This window comes from Poecilia latipinna, unplaced genomic scaffold, assembly GCF_001443285.1.
Source record: "Poecilia latipinna isolate Pla-1442-1.1 unplaced genomic scaffold, P_latipinna-1.0 Scaffold1474, whole genome shotgun sequence".
In the NCBI taxonomy this organism is placed as follows: domain Eukaryota; kingdom Metazoa; phylum Chordata; class Actinopteri; order Cyprinodontiformes; family Poeciliidae; genus Poecilia; species Poecilia latipinna.
Window position 1 is genome coordinate 141,702 of NW_015114090.1, and position 14,602 is coordinate 156,303.

The 14,602-nt window shown below is 38.7% G+C and overlaps 1 protein-coding gene across 2 annotated transcripts in view; it reads left to right on the forward strand.

Annotated features, from left to right (window-relative positions):
- The window catches only part of grin2aa (glutamate receptor, ionotropic, N-methyl D-aspartate 2A, a), a 163,411-nt gene that overhangs the window by 135,563 nt on the left and 13,246 nt on the right, over positions 1-14,602 (forward strand). For both annotated transcript variants that reach the window (XR_001428077.1, XM_015057598.1), the window contains exons 6-11: positions 2,072-2,243; positions 2,738-2,891; positions 3,684-3,809; positions 5,743-5,972; positions 8,715-8,875; positions 13,615-13,704. Coding sequence is in view for 1 of the 2 variants with exons in the window: in XM_015057598.1 (XP_014913084.1) it covers positions 2,072-2,243; positions 2,738-2,891; positions 3,684-3,809; positions 5,743-5,972; positions 8,715-8,875; positions 13,615-13,704 (933 nt within the window). In the remaining variant the exon portion in view is untranslated. The remainder of the gene's footprint in view (positions 1-2,071; positions 2,244-2,737; positions 2,892-3,683; positions 3,810-5,742; positions 5,973-8,714; positions 8,876-13,614; positions 13,705-14,602) is intronic.

The following is a 14,602-nucleotide window of genomic DNA, read 5'->3' on the forward strand; positions in this document are numbered from 1 at the left end:
CCACTCAAGCATCCGTGGTGTCCATTTGGATGGAGAAAGAGGGCTGGATGGAAGGGAGGAAGGAAGCAGTAAATGGGGAGTGGCAGCAGAAGAGTTGGATTGGGGTTTGAAGGGTATCCATGCATGCAAAAATCTAAATTCACTCATCCAGGCTTTCCCTGAGAAAAAAGCTATATACTAAGTGAAACACACAATCATACGCAGGCCTTCAATGCCCTCTCCGGAGACCCCTCCTACCCTCAGCCCAATAGTGTTACTGTGTGAAGTTGGCCTGACAACTTCACAAACAGCATCTGTTACATCAAAGGCTCTAACTCCCTGAACTACAATGAGTTCATGACGGCTGCTTTAAAAGTTCATTCTCTTGTATGAAACTCTGAACAAGCCAGAACCAGATGTAGTTTTCTTTTATTCCCTTAGTCTTGTGCTTCCCCTGCATAAAAATGCTATTCTTATTAGTAATTCATAAGTTACTTAAACCACAGAATCTGTGAATGTGTCTAAAATCTCTCAGATAAAAGTTTTTCTTCTTTTTTTATTGTTCCATCTTCTTGGTTGTGCCTGGAGAAGCTGTTTTAAAATAACCTAACATCACCTTTCACTTCACTTTGTTATTCCGAATTTCATAAACTTGCATGCATTTCCACATCTACTCGGTTCATTTTTGTTTGTAACCAATTTGAAACCAATCTTATTTCAAGGCACTTGAAAAATAGATCTAATTGATCACAATTTATTTATCGATCTACATAATTTCACTACAATCCAATTCTAGATCCAGTTATGTACAGACAGTTTAGTCAAATGTATAAGTCCTAGTCAACTTTCATTGGTCCTCTGATGCTAATTACAAAAAAAAAAAAGAAATACATCGGAGAAAGCCCATTGTATCAAGTCAGTGACTTTGCAACAAAATTTCCAGATCCATGATTTAGTGACGCAGGAAGTGCACTACTGATTTTAACAGGAAAGTCATGACGTCTGGGGATTGGAAGAAAAAGAAAGGAGATTAAGAAAACACAAAGAGTGCCCAGTTGAACTCGGCAAAAAATCTTAATCAGCAGCTTTTTCAAGGAAAGAGAGATTAAAACATTATTACTCAACACAAACGTACAACATAGATAGCTTTGACAGTTTCTCTGTTTAGGGATGAGCTAAACACCGAAGCTCTGAGTCGTAGTAGCTTCTATGAAAATATAAAAGAGATACTTTTCTGATGAAGTATCTATCCTTATTTTCTGTTTCTTAACTATTTTGCACAGAGTTCCCAGCCCCCAGGTAACATGGTTGCCAAACGTCCAGTTTTAGTGAGGCAACTGTTCAATCAAAGCAGCAGAAATGTAAGCAAAGCCACTTTGATACAATTTTCCCTGATTGTTGGCATTTAGACTTTGGAGCGGAGGCCATGAACTCCCAGGTGCACTTTGGTGAAACATAACAGATTGAAAACTGCAGAGTCACAGCCTGCAAGTTTTTTTTTTTTCTTTTGTTTTTTTGTTTTTTGCTCTCTCACTCTTTGTCAAATTTGGATGTTAAATCAAAGGACGAGGTCGGCGTCCTCTAATTAGCACACATTTAAAAGTTAAATGAGACTCCCAGGTGGCTGAAAGTTGAAGGGAACTCTTGAACGTGAATGCACACTGTGCGTGGGTTTGTGTTTGAGCGCGTATGCATGCGTTCATGTGTGCGTGTGTGAGTCAGACGTTTCTGAACTCTTCTGCTCTCAGATTCACACACACAGATGGCAAGACGCTGCAGATGCAATGCCGTCAAGTCCTCCTTGACTGGAGACACAGAGGGGGAAGGAGAGAAAGAACTTGGTTTTAAAGTTCTCTGTCTTTCAAAGGCAGAGTCATCGAAACTTAAAACTTGAAAAGGATGAATGAAGAGGTTGACTCTGCAGTTACCAGAATTAGAGCCATCGGTGTGTGATTAACCAGGAAAAAGGAGAGATGGTCGACTCAATTAGCATTTTCCTCTCTGAGCAAGTCTTCTTTTTTAGCGTCTGTTACCAAGCAAAGCGTTGCGTAATTGAGTTGTAATGGTGGTCTTTATTTTTGTGTTTCTGCAGCAACACAACTGAGGCTGGTGGAACGTATATCAAAAAGTGCTGCAAAGGCTTCTGCATCGACATTCTGAAGAAGATTGCCAAGTACGTCAAATTTACGTATGACTTGTACCTGGTAACCAATGGCAAGCATGGCAAGAAAATCAACAATGTCTGGAATGGGATGGTGGGAGAGGTAAGTCTTTGTGCAAAAAAAAAGAAAAAAAGATCACGTCTAAAAGTATGTGCTATCAGAAAAAGAAAAAAAAAACAATATTTGATCTTACATGCTCCAAAAAAATAAAGAAATCTTAGCAAATTCTGAATAGAACCTATTTGTATTTTAACAAACTAAAAAATCTAACATTCAAAATATATCACTTTGTGTGTAACAATCCTGCGAGTTTGACTTTTTCTACCAAATTAGTGACATAAATGATATATTCAATAATATTTTTGGATACATAATGATAAACTGCATGTTTTACCGTTTGAGCGTCTAAATGTTCATCGATGTCTATAAAAGCACGTTTAATGTGGAAACTCATTGTAAGCTAATTTAAATAATGTCTCTTTAATGTTCTTTATCCTCTGCTCTTTGCTATTTTTCTTCCATATTTTTTTTAAAATCACATCCCCCCATCCCTCCTCAATCCTTGCACTCCTCCCTCTTCGCCACTTCTCAAAAAGGTGGTCTATAAGAAAGCCGTCATGGCCGTCGGATCTCTGACGATCAATGAGGAGCGTTCTGAGGTCATCGATTTCTCCGTCCCGTTCGTAGAAACTGGGATCAGCGTCATGGTCTCACGTAGTAATGGAACTGTCTCGCCATCAGCTTTTCTCGGTAACTGCTGTCAGTTTTATAAATTTTTTGTGTGTGTGTGTGTGTGTGTGTGAGTGCGTGTGTGTGTGTGTGTGTATACTTTGATCTGGAGGAATCAGCTCAATTGCTTTCTCACGACACTTCAGAAATTAACCAAAGGGCGATGAAAACTCCTGCCGCATCGGCTCAGTTTGCTGCTGAGTTTCTCAGCAACTTCCTGAGCACAAGACGTGTCTAAAACTCCGCCGATCTTGCAAACGGAATTTAGCAAAAAAGAAAAAAAAATTCCTGCAAGCTGAAACGCACAGGCCGACACCAGTTTGCTGCACACGGACACAAACTCACACCCAGGTTCACACGCTGACATGGATGTTGCTCGCAGTTAGTGCTGTGAAAGTGGCCATTATGGGGGCTTACCAGGAAAACCCTTAAATGGCTGCTTGCCAGCAGACACACTTTTCTTGCACAGCCCTCACTCAGTGCTCTGCACTATGCCAACAGTCCCCCCCAACTCCTCCATACACAAAAGCCGAGTTTAATCTCTGCAGCAGAGTTGTGAGCTCAGAGGGAGGACAGGAGTGCTGACACCAGGGCTTCCTACACTATTCTGTGCCTCGCATAATCAAATGCAAGTATATGAGGTTTTCTGTAAGCGCTCTAAATGCGCAGGGCACAGCTTGCAATCCACTCTCTTGGTTCCTCCATGTTCACAAAATCGATCTAATTCCTCCAGTTCACTGCAAAACGTGTGAGAAATTTTGATTTAACCAGTGTCGATATTGACACCTGTGCCTGAAATGTTGTCTTTTGCAGAGCCATTCAGTGCATCAGTGTGGGTGATGATGTTTGTGATGCTCCTACTGGTGACTGCAATGGCTGTCTTCATGTTTGAGTACATCAGTCCTCTTGGCTTTAACAGAAATCTGGCACAAGGAAAAGGTGAGCTCGACAGAAACTCCTTAATTACATATTTGTATCGGTGCAAACCTAACTTTAGAAAGATCGGTGCTTACAAACTATGTATTTGAGGTTTGGTGTCTTTGCTTTTCAGTCTGTTAATATACAAGCATTTTTTGCCACGCCGCCCTAAGCAAGTTGTAATGCGGGTGACTTGATATGATAAAAATGTTCTTAAACTATGCAGGCAATCCGGAGAAATCAACGTTTTTAAAGTGACATTTACAAACCTCAACTGCTTTTAGCTGAATTTGCACTGCGAGTGAAATACTCTCATGGTCCAAAGCAATTGCTAACACTATTATAGTATTAACAATTGCTTTGTTAGCAACTCTCAATTGCTAACAAAGCACATTAGCTTTAGGTTTCGCAAGAAATTATGTAAAATAACAGGTTTTGGAAGTGTATGAAATTGCATGGTGTGCAGCAATAAGAGTTTAGTTGTAGCTATAAATAACTATAAATGACTACTTAGGGCAATTATGAGTAAAACTAGTAATTCACATCAAAATTACTAAGTTGGACACCATTTGATTATCAAGAAAACAATAGATTAGTCTCAGTTATTGTATATAAATTCTCCGATGAGGGTTGGGTTTTACAATAATAGATGAAGGTACAAAGCCAGGACTCACGTTATCTGAATAGCAGGATAGTATGGAATAAACACAGACAACTTCAACATACAAGAGTTTATTAACAAATTAATTTAACTTTTCAGGTAGATACTGTGCGCCTTGCTCCTGGGTGCAAGAGGAGATCCTCTCCTGATGCAGCTGTGAAGCAGTTTCCCAACCCCGGTCCTCAAGGAGCACTGACTTGCATATTTAGATGTTTCCTTGATTTAAGACGCCTGATTCAGAAGACTGCAGTTCAGAAATTATGTGTGCTACAGTGCAATGATACGACCAGCAAATGGGATAATTTAGAGGGGTTGATTTCAAGCACCTTTTTTATGAAAAAAAATATCCTCAATATTATTTATTTCATTTCAAGAAAATCACAACTTTTGTTTTTAAACATTCTAATAAATGTGGGAATTTAAAGTTCAGCTTTGAGCCAAAACGGTGCTAAATTGTTAAATCTGTCAAATCCTTTTCAAATTACAGGGTGAGAGATTCTAACATTTTTTTTTTTTTTTTGCTTTTTTGTCACCCGACAGCAACAAACGACAGCCACAGTACACGCAAAGTGCTCAACATGATATGCAAATTTGTTTGCATGTCGTGTTGCATTCAGTTTTCTACCGAGAACCACAAAGTGACGCTCCACAAATAGCTTAAGAGTGGCGTAAGCATCTTCAGTGCTTGTGTCAGCCAGCTCTGTCAATACCACAGGGCAACGACTAAATTGCTTAGTTTTGTAAAAATAAGACAGACTTTAAGAAGGCAAACACAATACCAACCCTAAAGTTGTTACCTTAGCTTAGACTTATGTTATGCAGATATGTAAACATACTGATATCAATTACGTTGCACTAAATGCAGGCTCAATGTAACACCCAGAAAAGGTTATATATTCGAAAAACAAACTGGTGTCTTAGAACACCCTTTCTGTGATTGAGATATATTATGTTTGTTATTTCAAATATGTTAAAATATATAATGAAACAATGCAGTGTTTTTGTTGTTTGAAGGAAATGGATAAAAAGAGTGTCTTGCCTTAGATGTAGGAGATCAAACCACATTTTGAAGAAGGGTAGCACTTCTCATGTCTCTCCTGCCATAACTGTGTCCGGTTTTGACTAAGACACGTAGAAAAAAACGTTAAGATGAACAGTATGTTTGCAGTGAACCCCCTTTTTGCCCCCATCATTAAGTTAGTAACATTGAAAAACTGATGTCTTATATAATGTCTAGTCGTGCAACTTACGTTTACTTTGACATCTGTCTCTTCCTCTTATTCTATCTCTCAGATCCCCACGGTCCTTCTTTTACCATGGGCAAGGCCGTTTGGCTGCTGTGGGGTCTGGTCTTTAACAACTCTGTGCCAGTGCAAAACCCCAAAGGAACCACCAGCAAGTTCATAGTGTCGGTGTGGGCCTTCTTTGCTGTCATCTTCCTGGCCTCGTACACTGCCAACTTGGCTGCCTTCATGATTCAGGAGGAGTTTGTTGACCAAGTCACTGGGCTGTCAGACAACAAGGTAAGGGCAAAAAAAAAAAGAAAAAAGAGAGAGAAAGGACTTTGTAAATATTGCTTAGCAATAATTTAGAATGTCAGTAAGAAGCTGGGCTAGTGATTGAACAGTTGCATATAACATACTGTAAATATGCTTCCTATATTGGGCCCTTGTTAGGATCTTAATTTGTCAGGAAGAGGGTAAAATTGTTTTCTAAATAAAGCCAGCTTAACTTCACTGATTCTCATGTGACGATTATAATGAATATGAATGTGCAGCAAGTGTACTCCCTGCTCTTTCAATGGCTCTCACCTTTATAGTTTTGTTTTACTTCTGGGTATCGTTTTTAAGAGCTTGTTAAAATATGGAGTTTTTCCCAAATTCATGTGAAGGTTCAAGTCTTTTACTTCATGTTTACATGACTAAAATAGAAGTCTCACATTGGATAAAAGGCGAATCCACTTAATTTGGATCAATACTATTAAAAGCTGTGAATCATTTTGAAAACTTGGGTAAATATGCATGAAAAAATCTAAGCAATCCAGGTACATTTATGGAGAGGAAATGACATTATAAAATGACATCACTCTCAAAAATATCACTTTTTACACAACGTGTCCTCTCTCCCCAATTTAAAGTGCTTGGCATTAACCAGTTCCTATTTCTCATGAAGAATTTGTAGGTTAAATCTTCAGTTCAATGGGGAAAATATGTATGACATTCAGACCTGTATACGACAAATAAAAAAAATAAAAAAAATTCTCTTTCTGTTTGACTTAATCACTGTTTGAAAATAAATGACATGTGTTAAATTTAATATTTGAAGGGAAAAGGATTTAATTTACTAAAAATCTACTTAGACTATTGCTTTAGATCAGCATTTCACATACTTAGTATTATTAACCAACTGGGCAGTCATTGGTCTGTTCAATCCTCATTGTCTAAGTAGATTTTAACTGTGAGATTTACATTATTTTTAAACATCTCACAAATACTACAAGTAGGAATCTCCATGCGGGGATGACTCCCAAGCCAAAGGACGGCTTTGCTGCAGATCGCCATTCGATTTCTTGCGTTCCTACTGCAACCTTTATATGCCAGGCCGAGTGAAAAAAAAAAAAAAAAAAAAAAACACTGGTGACAAGAGATTATTCTGACAACATGGTGAAATCCTAAAGGGTACTCAACTTTCAAAATGTACAGAGTTGTAAAGCTGTCTAATTTCCCGCTCGACCTGATACCAATTTGACGCCAGCTAAGTAGTCGTCGGTTGCTTAGGTTTGTTAAGCAGTAGGTCAGCCTGAAAATGCTGAATACAAACCAGTTTAATAGGGCGACATCATTAAACGTTTTGTTGTTTAATTGGCATTTTTGTGAATTAAAATTATTAAATTGAATGATCAAATTTACAACCTAATATGGCGATACTTGTTTACTATCCATCTCTAAATATGCATATTACATTTTTTGCTGTAAAAAAAAAAGAGAGAGAGAGAAAGCTGGTCATGCTATGAGGAAGAAAATTTTAAATGCAGGAGGCAAAGGTCAAACAAGATGTAGCGAAACAAATAAAAAAATAAGTGTAAAGGGCAGAGATTTCCTACGGACACAGTTTCAGATGTATGACTTGGTGCTACAAGGGAAAGCATGACGTCACGAGCTTTGACACCAGGCAGACACTGAGAGAGAAGGAGGGGAGGGACTGAGAGAGTAAGGGGTACATCAACTGGCATGGGAGAAGGCGGGGAGGGGGCAACTGAGGACTAGTGAAACGCCAAGACTTACAAGATGGTACATAACAAACGAGGTGGACAGATACGGGCCAGGCTGACAGTTTTGTTAGAGAGCGGAATAATGTGGTTGTGTGGGAAGCAACATACCAAGAAAGACGAGGGAGGAATGAAAGGGCCTGACCAAAATGAGGAATAACTGGACACTCTGAAAGTGGCTGAATATTGAGCCATTAGCGCAACATTAAAGCTGAGCTAGGTTTTATTTTAACGTGCTTGTCTTTTGTACAAAGTCAACACTTAGGTTTAGACAACTGAGAACTAGAGAAACTCAAATAAGTGACATTCGTTGAGCTACAAAAACATTTTTAAAAAGGGGAGGTTTATGTAAAAATTGACTTCTTTGAGTATTATGTGATGCCATAATGTTATTCCCCCATCAGAAGCATTCTTGGAGCGTTGGTTTAATTCTTTCACACATTTTTTGAGAAATGTTTGCCTCTGCTCTTGCAGACATTTTGGGGGTGCCTAAACGCTTGCTCATACAATGCACCACCTAAAGCTCTTCCTTGGAGCTGCAGTCCCCAGATTAGCTTCTGAATCACAGAGCACCCCACGCCCCACTCAGTTCCTCCAGACTAGTGGCAGCAGCGATTAGCAAACACCTGATGGAACTACAGTCTTCTGAGTTAATCAGCCCAATGCCCTTAGGATTTCTGTTGCAACCCTTCCCCCCAATTTTCTTTTAGCTGATGTTTGATATATACAGCATTTTCATAACAACTGAAGGTGGAATATACATAATAACACCCCTTTGCGTAACACTCAAACTCCTTTAATTCTCATTGTGATTTATTTGAATAAAAGTTCAAAGTTCAGATTTATATGTACTGTATTTGTTGTAAATTTACTTCGAGGGAATTTATTTCAGACACTTTTTATGACTACAAATCCACAGTACAAACTGTGATCTTTGCATTTTAGTTAGCAGTTCTTTGTTATGCTATCCTGCTCTTGTTTGTTTGTCCCACCGCAGTTTCAGAATCCATACGCATACTCTCCTCCGTTCCGCTTTGGGACAGTCCCGAATGGGTCCACTGAGAGGAACATCAGGAAGAACTACCCAGCCATGCACCAGTACATGGTGAAGTACCATCAAACTGGTGTTGTGGACGCACTTGTCAGCCTCAAATCAGGGTAAAAATGCATATTTTCTCTTGTTTCCATCTTGGAAGGGCCTCTTAAACCCCGTTTACACAAATTCAAATTTAGATTGCAGTTTTGATATTTTGTACATGTAGGTATTATTATTCAAATCTGTGAGCTTGCGTATGTGTTCGACAGATCCTCTTAAAGTGGGCTTCGTTAAAAAGAATAGCAGAGATATTTTTAGTATTGGTTCCACTTGTGGGACTGATGTTGTGTGGCTGTCTGCTTATCTGTATTCCTGCGAACAAATGAAAGGTGATGGGGGTTATCACAAGGTAACCAAAGCCAAATTGAAGAGTTGGATAACTTTGAGAAGGTTTAGGTGGATAGGAAGTTGAAGGTAAAATAGGGGGAGATGGGGAAGCGGGTGATGTGAGATACCCATTGGAGGAAATAAAGAAAAGACAAAATGGTACACCAGTATCCGCATTAGCATCCATATTTACCTCCTCAAACACGTGTGCAGTTACATGGCTGTCTACTGCACATGCTTAGGTTGTTTGCAGTTCACACGGAGCTCACATGCAAGTTGCATATATTTGCAAATGTGAAAGGCCAACGCAAAAAAAAAAAAAAAAAAAAAAATCTGATTTGACCAAAAATCGGAATTGAGCATTAAGGCCTGCAGTGTGAATTTAGACTAGGTCATTTTAGCTTCCTTTATGCGAACGAAGTCTAACCTTCACTGAGTATGAAAAGTGTGACTTGAATAAATACTGCATAGCTTGATACTACAAAGTAAGTTACACAGTTATTGGCAGGAATATGAATGCAGGTCATAACTGGAACAGAAGTTAGGTCTATGGAAAAACTCACAGAATTTATATTATATATATATATATATATATATATATATATATATATATATATATATATATATATATATAATATTTGCTACCTTACCAGATGCTGATGTCTTCAACTTTGCTTCACTGGCTGAGTAAAGTTGAGCAGCTAAAGCCTACCCTCTGCAGTTCTGGATCGGACTTCAGTGAAATTATTGAACAATCTATCAGATGCAATTTCTATTGATATTGATCACTTGTCTATTGTGGTATATATTCTTATTGATTTATTGCCCAGCCCTAGGATCTACCATTTACTTCTTGCTTAGGTCCGGATTATTAGTCTGATTCTCTTGGTTCAATAATCAATATCTGCCACAGAAAATGATGCACGTTTGTAGTACAGGGGTGCTGATGGTGATGTGCAAACCATAAGACTGACCTCATAATGCAAGTTCAAGTAAGTATTTTTTTTCTGATTTACCTACATTGTGGATGATTGCATGTCTACCTAATTGACAATTTAACTTCCTCAATTGAACATGTCTATACAGAGTCCTAGTTCAATCTTTTTTTTTTTTTTCTTTTTTGGAGATCAACCAAACTTTGGTCCCAAGAGGAATTTCTGCAGAACATTAATCTTTTTACAAAGTTCTATGATTTACCGCATAGTGCAACAGTTTTTACAGTTTTTCGTAAACAGTTTGGTTAAGCGCTAAGGGGTACAGCCGCAATATATTTGCACTTAAAATGATCTTCACGGCCTGCTTGAATGTGCAGGCCTTTTAGTTTGGCATGCACATGTTGTTGAATAAGTCATCTGTCGAGCCATTGCCTGCCACTTATTTTTGAAAAAAAAATAAATAAAAAAAAAATAATAAAATTTCCAATCGGTTTGTTACTGGCTACTGTTTTAAGTTCTTGGACATAATAAATGTAAAATATTATTTGTTCACCGAAAAAGACCAGAAACATAAGATTAAACCCTGAACTTAAGATTGAGAACTTATCGCATTTTGTGTCGTGTTAAACCTGGTGCAAAGGACATTTTTGGAATGTTTAAGCTCTATTTGTATGACTTGTTGATCATTTAACTTTAAACACATATCAGTGTCGTTTTGCTCTGTATTTTGTTCATAACAAATTGTTGTTTTTTGTTGTTTGTTTTTTTTGCTTCATACTTTTCTTTTGAATTCTATAAAATGAATTGGCTAGTGTTTCAGCTCCCCCCCTTCATCAGCAGCTGTCGAGACACAGTGTGCAGAGCTGGTCACGTGACATAAGTCATAACACACTGACGAAAAACATATCTCCAACCTATGTTTTGTTTTTCATAAGAAACTGTGAAACGTGTGTAAGTTTTGCAGTCTTAGTGCATCATCAACAGCTGCTGGAAATTGAGTTCACTGAAAGACTCCATTGCCAGTCCTTTGAAAAGGTCCGATTCTTGGAATTGGATTAGTCATCTCTAGAAATACCTCCATCCTTCAGTAATTTTAAAACTAGACTGGGATTCAAAGTGACGGTTAAGAATTTGAAACCATTAGTGTTCCAGGTAGTGGCTAGCGCAGGTTCACAAGAAGAGCAGATATTTGTCATAGTGAAATGGCTAAAGTCTCAAAACTGCAATAACTGCTTTTGTAGAGATTGTGTGGCGAAACCTTAACCCACTTCACATTGGTATTAGATGATTATTTACAGTAATATGAAGAAGTGTTTGACCACTCGCAGATTTGACCTTACAGATTTTAAAAGACTTCAGTTTTGTTTCTTTTTCTCCGTCCAGACTGTGGATTTGCTCATGCTCTTCAGATCGTTGTCCTGCTGCAAAGTGTGCTTGAGTCCAAGGTCATGAACTAATGGCTGTGTATTTTCTTTCATGTTTCTCTTGTAGGGAGCCGAATTCATGGTTCCATCAATTATAACAAGTTGTCCAGGTCCTGAAAAAGCAAACCAACCCAAGACCATCACACTGCCACCATCTTGTTCGGCTGTCAATCTTTTTGTTCTGTGTTCTGTGTTTTACTCCAGATGTAACGAGACACGCGCACTCTTCCGAAAGGTTTCACTTTTTGTCTTGCCAGGGCACAGAATTTTTTATTATTATTTTTTTTTTGCTTGATATCTTTAGGGAAGAACAAAATGTTTACTTGCGTATGTTAGATGGGCCTTTGGGTTTGTTTGGTCAACAATTATTTTTACCGCTGGACTCTTTCTTACGTGTCAATCATAAACCCTGACCTTTACCGAGACAAGTGAGGCTTGAAGTGGTTGAAGATATTGTGCTGGGTTCTTCTGTGAACTCCTGCATGGAGTTTCAAAACACTCAGTATGTTTAGTGGACTGGCCAGTCCTGGAAGGAGTCGCCGGTCTTCTGTGTTTACTCCGTTTGTGGATAATTTGCCAGTCTCTCCTGACCTTTAGAAATGGCTTTCTAACTTTTTTCCAAGTTGATGGATGTCAATGACTCCATTTCTCACCTGTTCTTGAACTTCTTTAGATGGGGTCATAATATATTGCTTTTTAAGCTCTTTTGCCCTACTTCGTGCTGTCAGGGCCAGTTTTCTTTGGAAAGCTTTTTTCTCTTATTAAAGTAAATCATTTAAAATCTACGGTTTGTATTTATTCTGGCTCTAAAAGATTGAAGTGTGACACAAACCCCAAAACAGAAAAAAAAAAAAATATCAAAGTGGTTCTATTTGTATTCGTACTTTAAATTGACTTATGTGGTTATTTACTATGAAAACCATACAAGTATGAAAACATAACCTTCTCATCTGAACATTAATTCAAATATACAACGGTTTTGGCATATAAGTCAGAAGTCAATTTGTTACAAAAGCAAAGCGGCAGCGTTTCAGGTAAAAGGCTGTATCATTCACTTTTTACTCTGCTTTAATTTTCTCTCTCGTCGGTTTCGCTCAGCATGCTGTTGTTTGTGGCTAACATCTACTTTTGTCGTGACGTAGCTCTGACTGTAAGCTCGAAAACTTAAGATCTTCTTGCAGGTTATTCAGTCATTGTTAATTATTAGAATCTAACTCTAAAAAGTCTGAACTATCCATTCAAAGCTAAGGAGAAATTTAAACTGACATTTACAAAGGTTTCATTAAAGCACTTAATAATCTATTGCGCCCCTTTCTCCCCAATACAAGGATGTGATAAAAGTTTGGTTACCGTAGAGCTTCCTGTTTTCTAAAAGATGTGCACGTGCCTGTAGAAAGGCGGTGGTGCGCTCTCTAATTTAGGTAGTCATACACGCCTACCGATGTGCAATCTCTGCTCCCCATGTTGGGACACACGTATTCCTTGTTGACAGTGGTGGGTTAAGCTAATTACACAGCTAACCTATCAGCTGTGAGCGCCTTTTAAAGGGCTGGGTCTGACATTCTGGAAAATGCCAGCCAGTCACCAGACTATTAGCGGGGTGCTGAGTGTCTGAGTCTGGTGTTTGTGCGTGCGCCGAGATAGCGAGAGAGCAGTGGCCAGTGACGGTATCGGTTACATTAGAAATGTCAGTCAGAGGGCTTGGATCTTTTATTTTATTTATTTTTTTTTTCCTCTTTGACTTGTTTACGAGTCTCTGTGTGGTTCGAGGAAAGGACAGTGTAAATGTTTGTGAGGTTCTGAAGTTTGTTCAGAATCCCCCTGCGCCTCCAAGGGCCTATCATCAATGAAGCGTTTCGTATTGAACCATCAATCCCCTCTGTGTCCTTTGTGTTTGGATACGCTTGGATTGCAGGCCTATTGGAGATGATTTAACACTTCACAATTGATCTGCAACCAACACGCTTTGAAAAATAAGGCAGTGCTGCTTTGCCTTCTGTCTCCTCCTGTGCACTTCTTACTCATTCTTTACACAAAAAAAGAAAAAACGTGAAAGACCTCCTTTTTCAAAATCTCTATTCTTTCATTGTTCTCTGTTCTGTTGTCCCCATACAGCAAACTGGATGCCTTCATTTATGACGCTGCAGTGTTGAACTACATGGCTGGGAGAGATGAAGGGTGTAAGCTTGTGACCATCGGCAGCGGGTAAATAAAGCTACAGTTCTTAAGTAACGGATAGCCATTTATCCAAACGATTGATAGAGAAAAGGCTCTGTGGCGTTGCCCAGCTCAGGCGCAGCGGATCCGGTGTAGCTTATTTTTGGGACAGTGAGTCACGCAGTGACGGTAAAAGAAGCTGATATTTTGGGAACGTGTCTAAAATCTGTTTGAAAAGAAAGGGATTCCCTTTTGCCGTGGTTTTGCTAATCTATGCCTGATCAGATGTTGAATCCACAGGACGTTTCTGTTTCCAAAAACAACACAACAAAATTTGCACCACCAATACAATTTATTGTTGATATTAATTTATATTTACTGGAAAGGCTAACACTGCACACTGAGCTGATTACACAAGCTACATCAGGGGTGAACCTCAGGCCGTCCTCCAGAGCTATATATATTGTCCTGCAGCTTTTGGATGCATTCCTGCACCAGCACACCTGAATTCAGTCAACAGCTTGTCATTCAGCTCTTCAGAGGCCTGGTGATGAGCCATCTATTCGATTCAGGTGTGTTTTAAAAGGAGCATCTAGTAGTTGCAGGATTGTAGCTCTTGAGCGTACCCTGAGGTTCAGTTGTTGTTAGTCCTCTGAACTTGATACCTCAAATTCACACATCCCCAGATTTGTAAGTAGAGCCCACCTGTTTGTAACCTTCATACAAATTAAGCTGGCTGGATTTATTTTATTTATTTTTTTAATGAATGAAATTGTAAAAGAATTTATCCATTAGCTTTCCCTCCACAATTAAGGACAAATTTGTGTTGGTCTATTACCTAAATTCAAGTGAAATACGCTGATATGCACTGTTATTACCTCACTTACTGTTTCAACTGGAAATGCTATTCATTTATTTTTATGTCCCATTATCCTTGCTTTGTCCC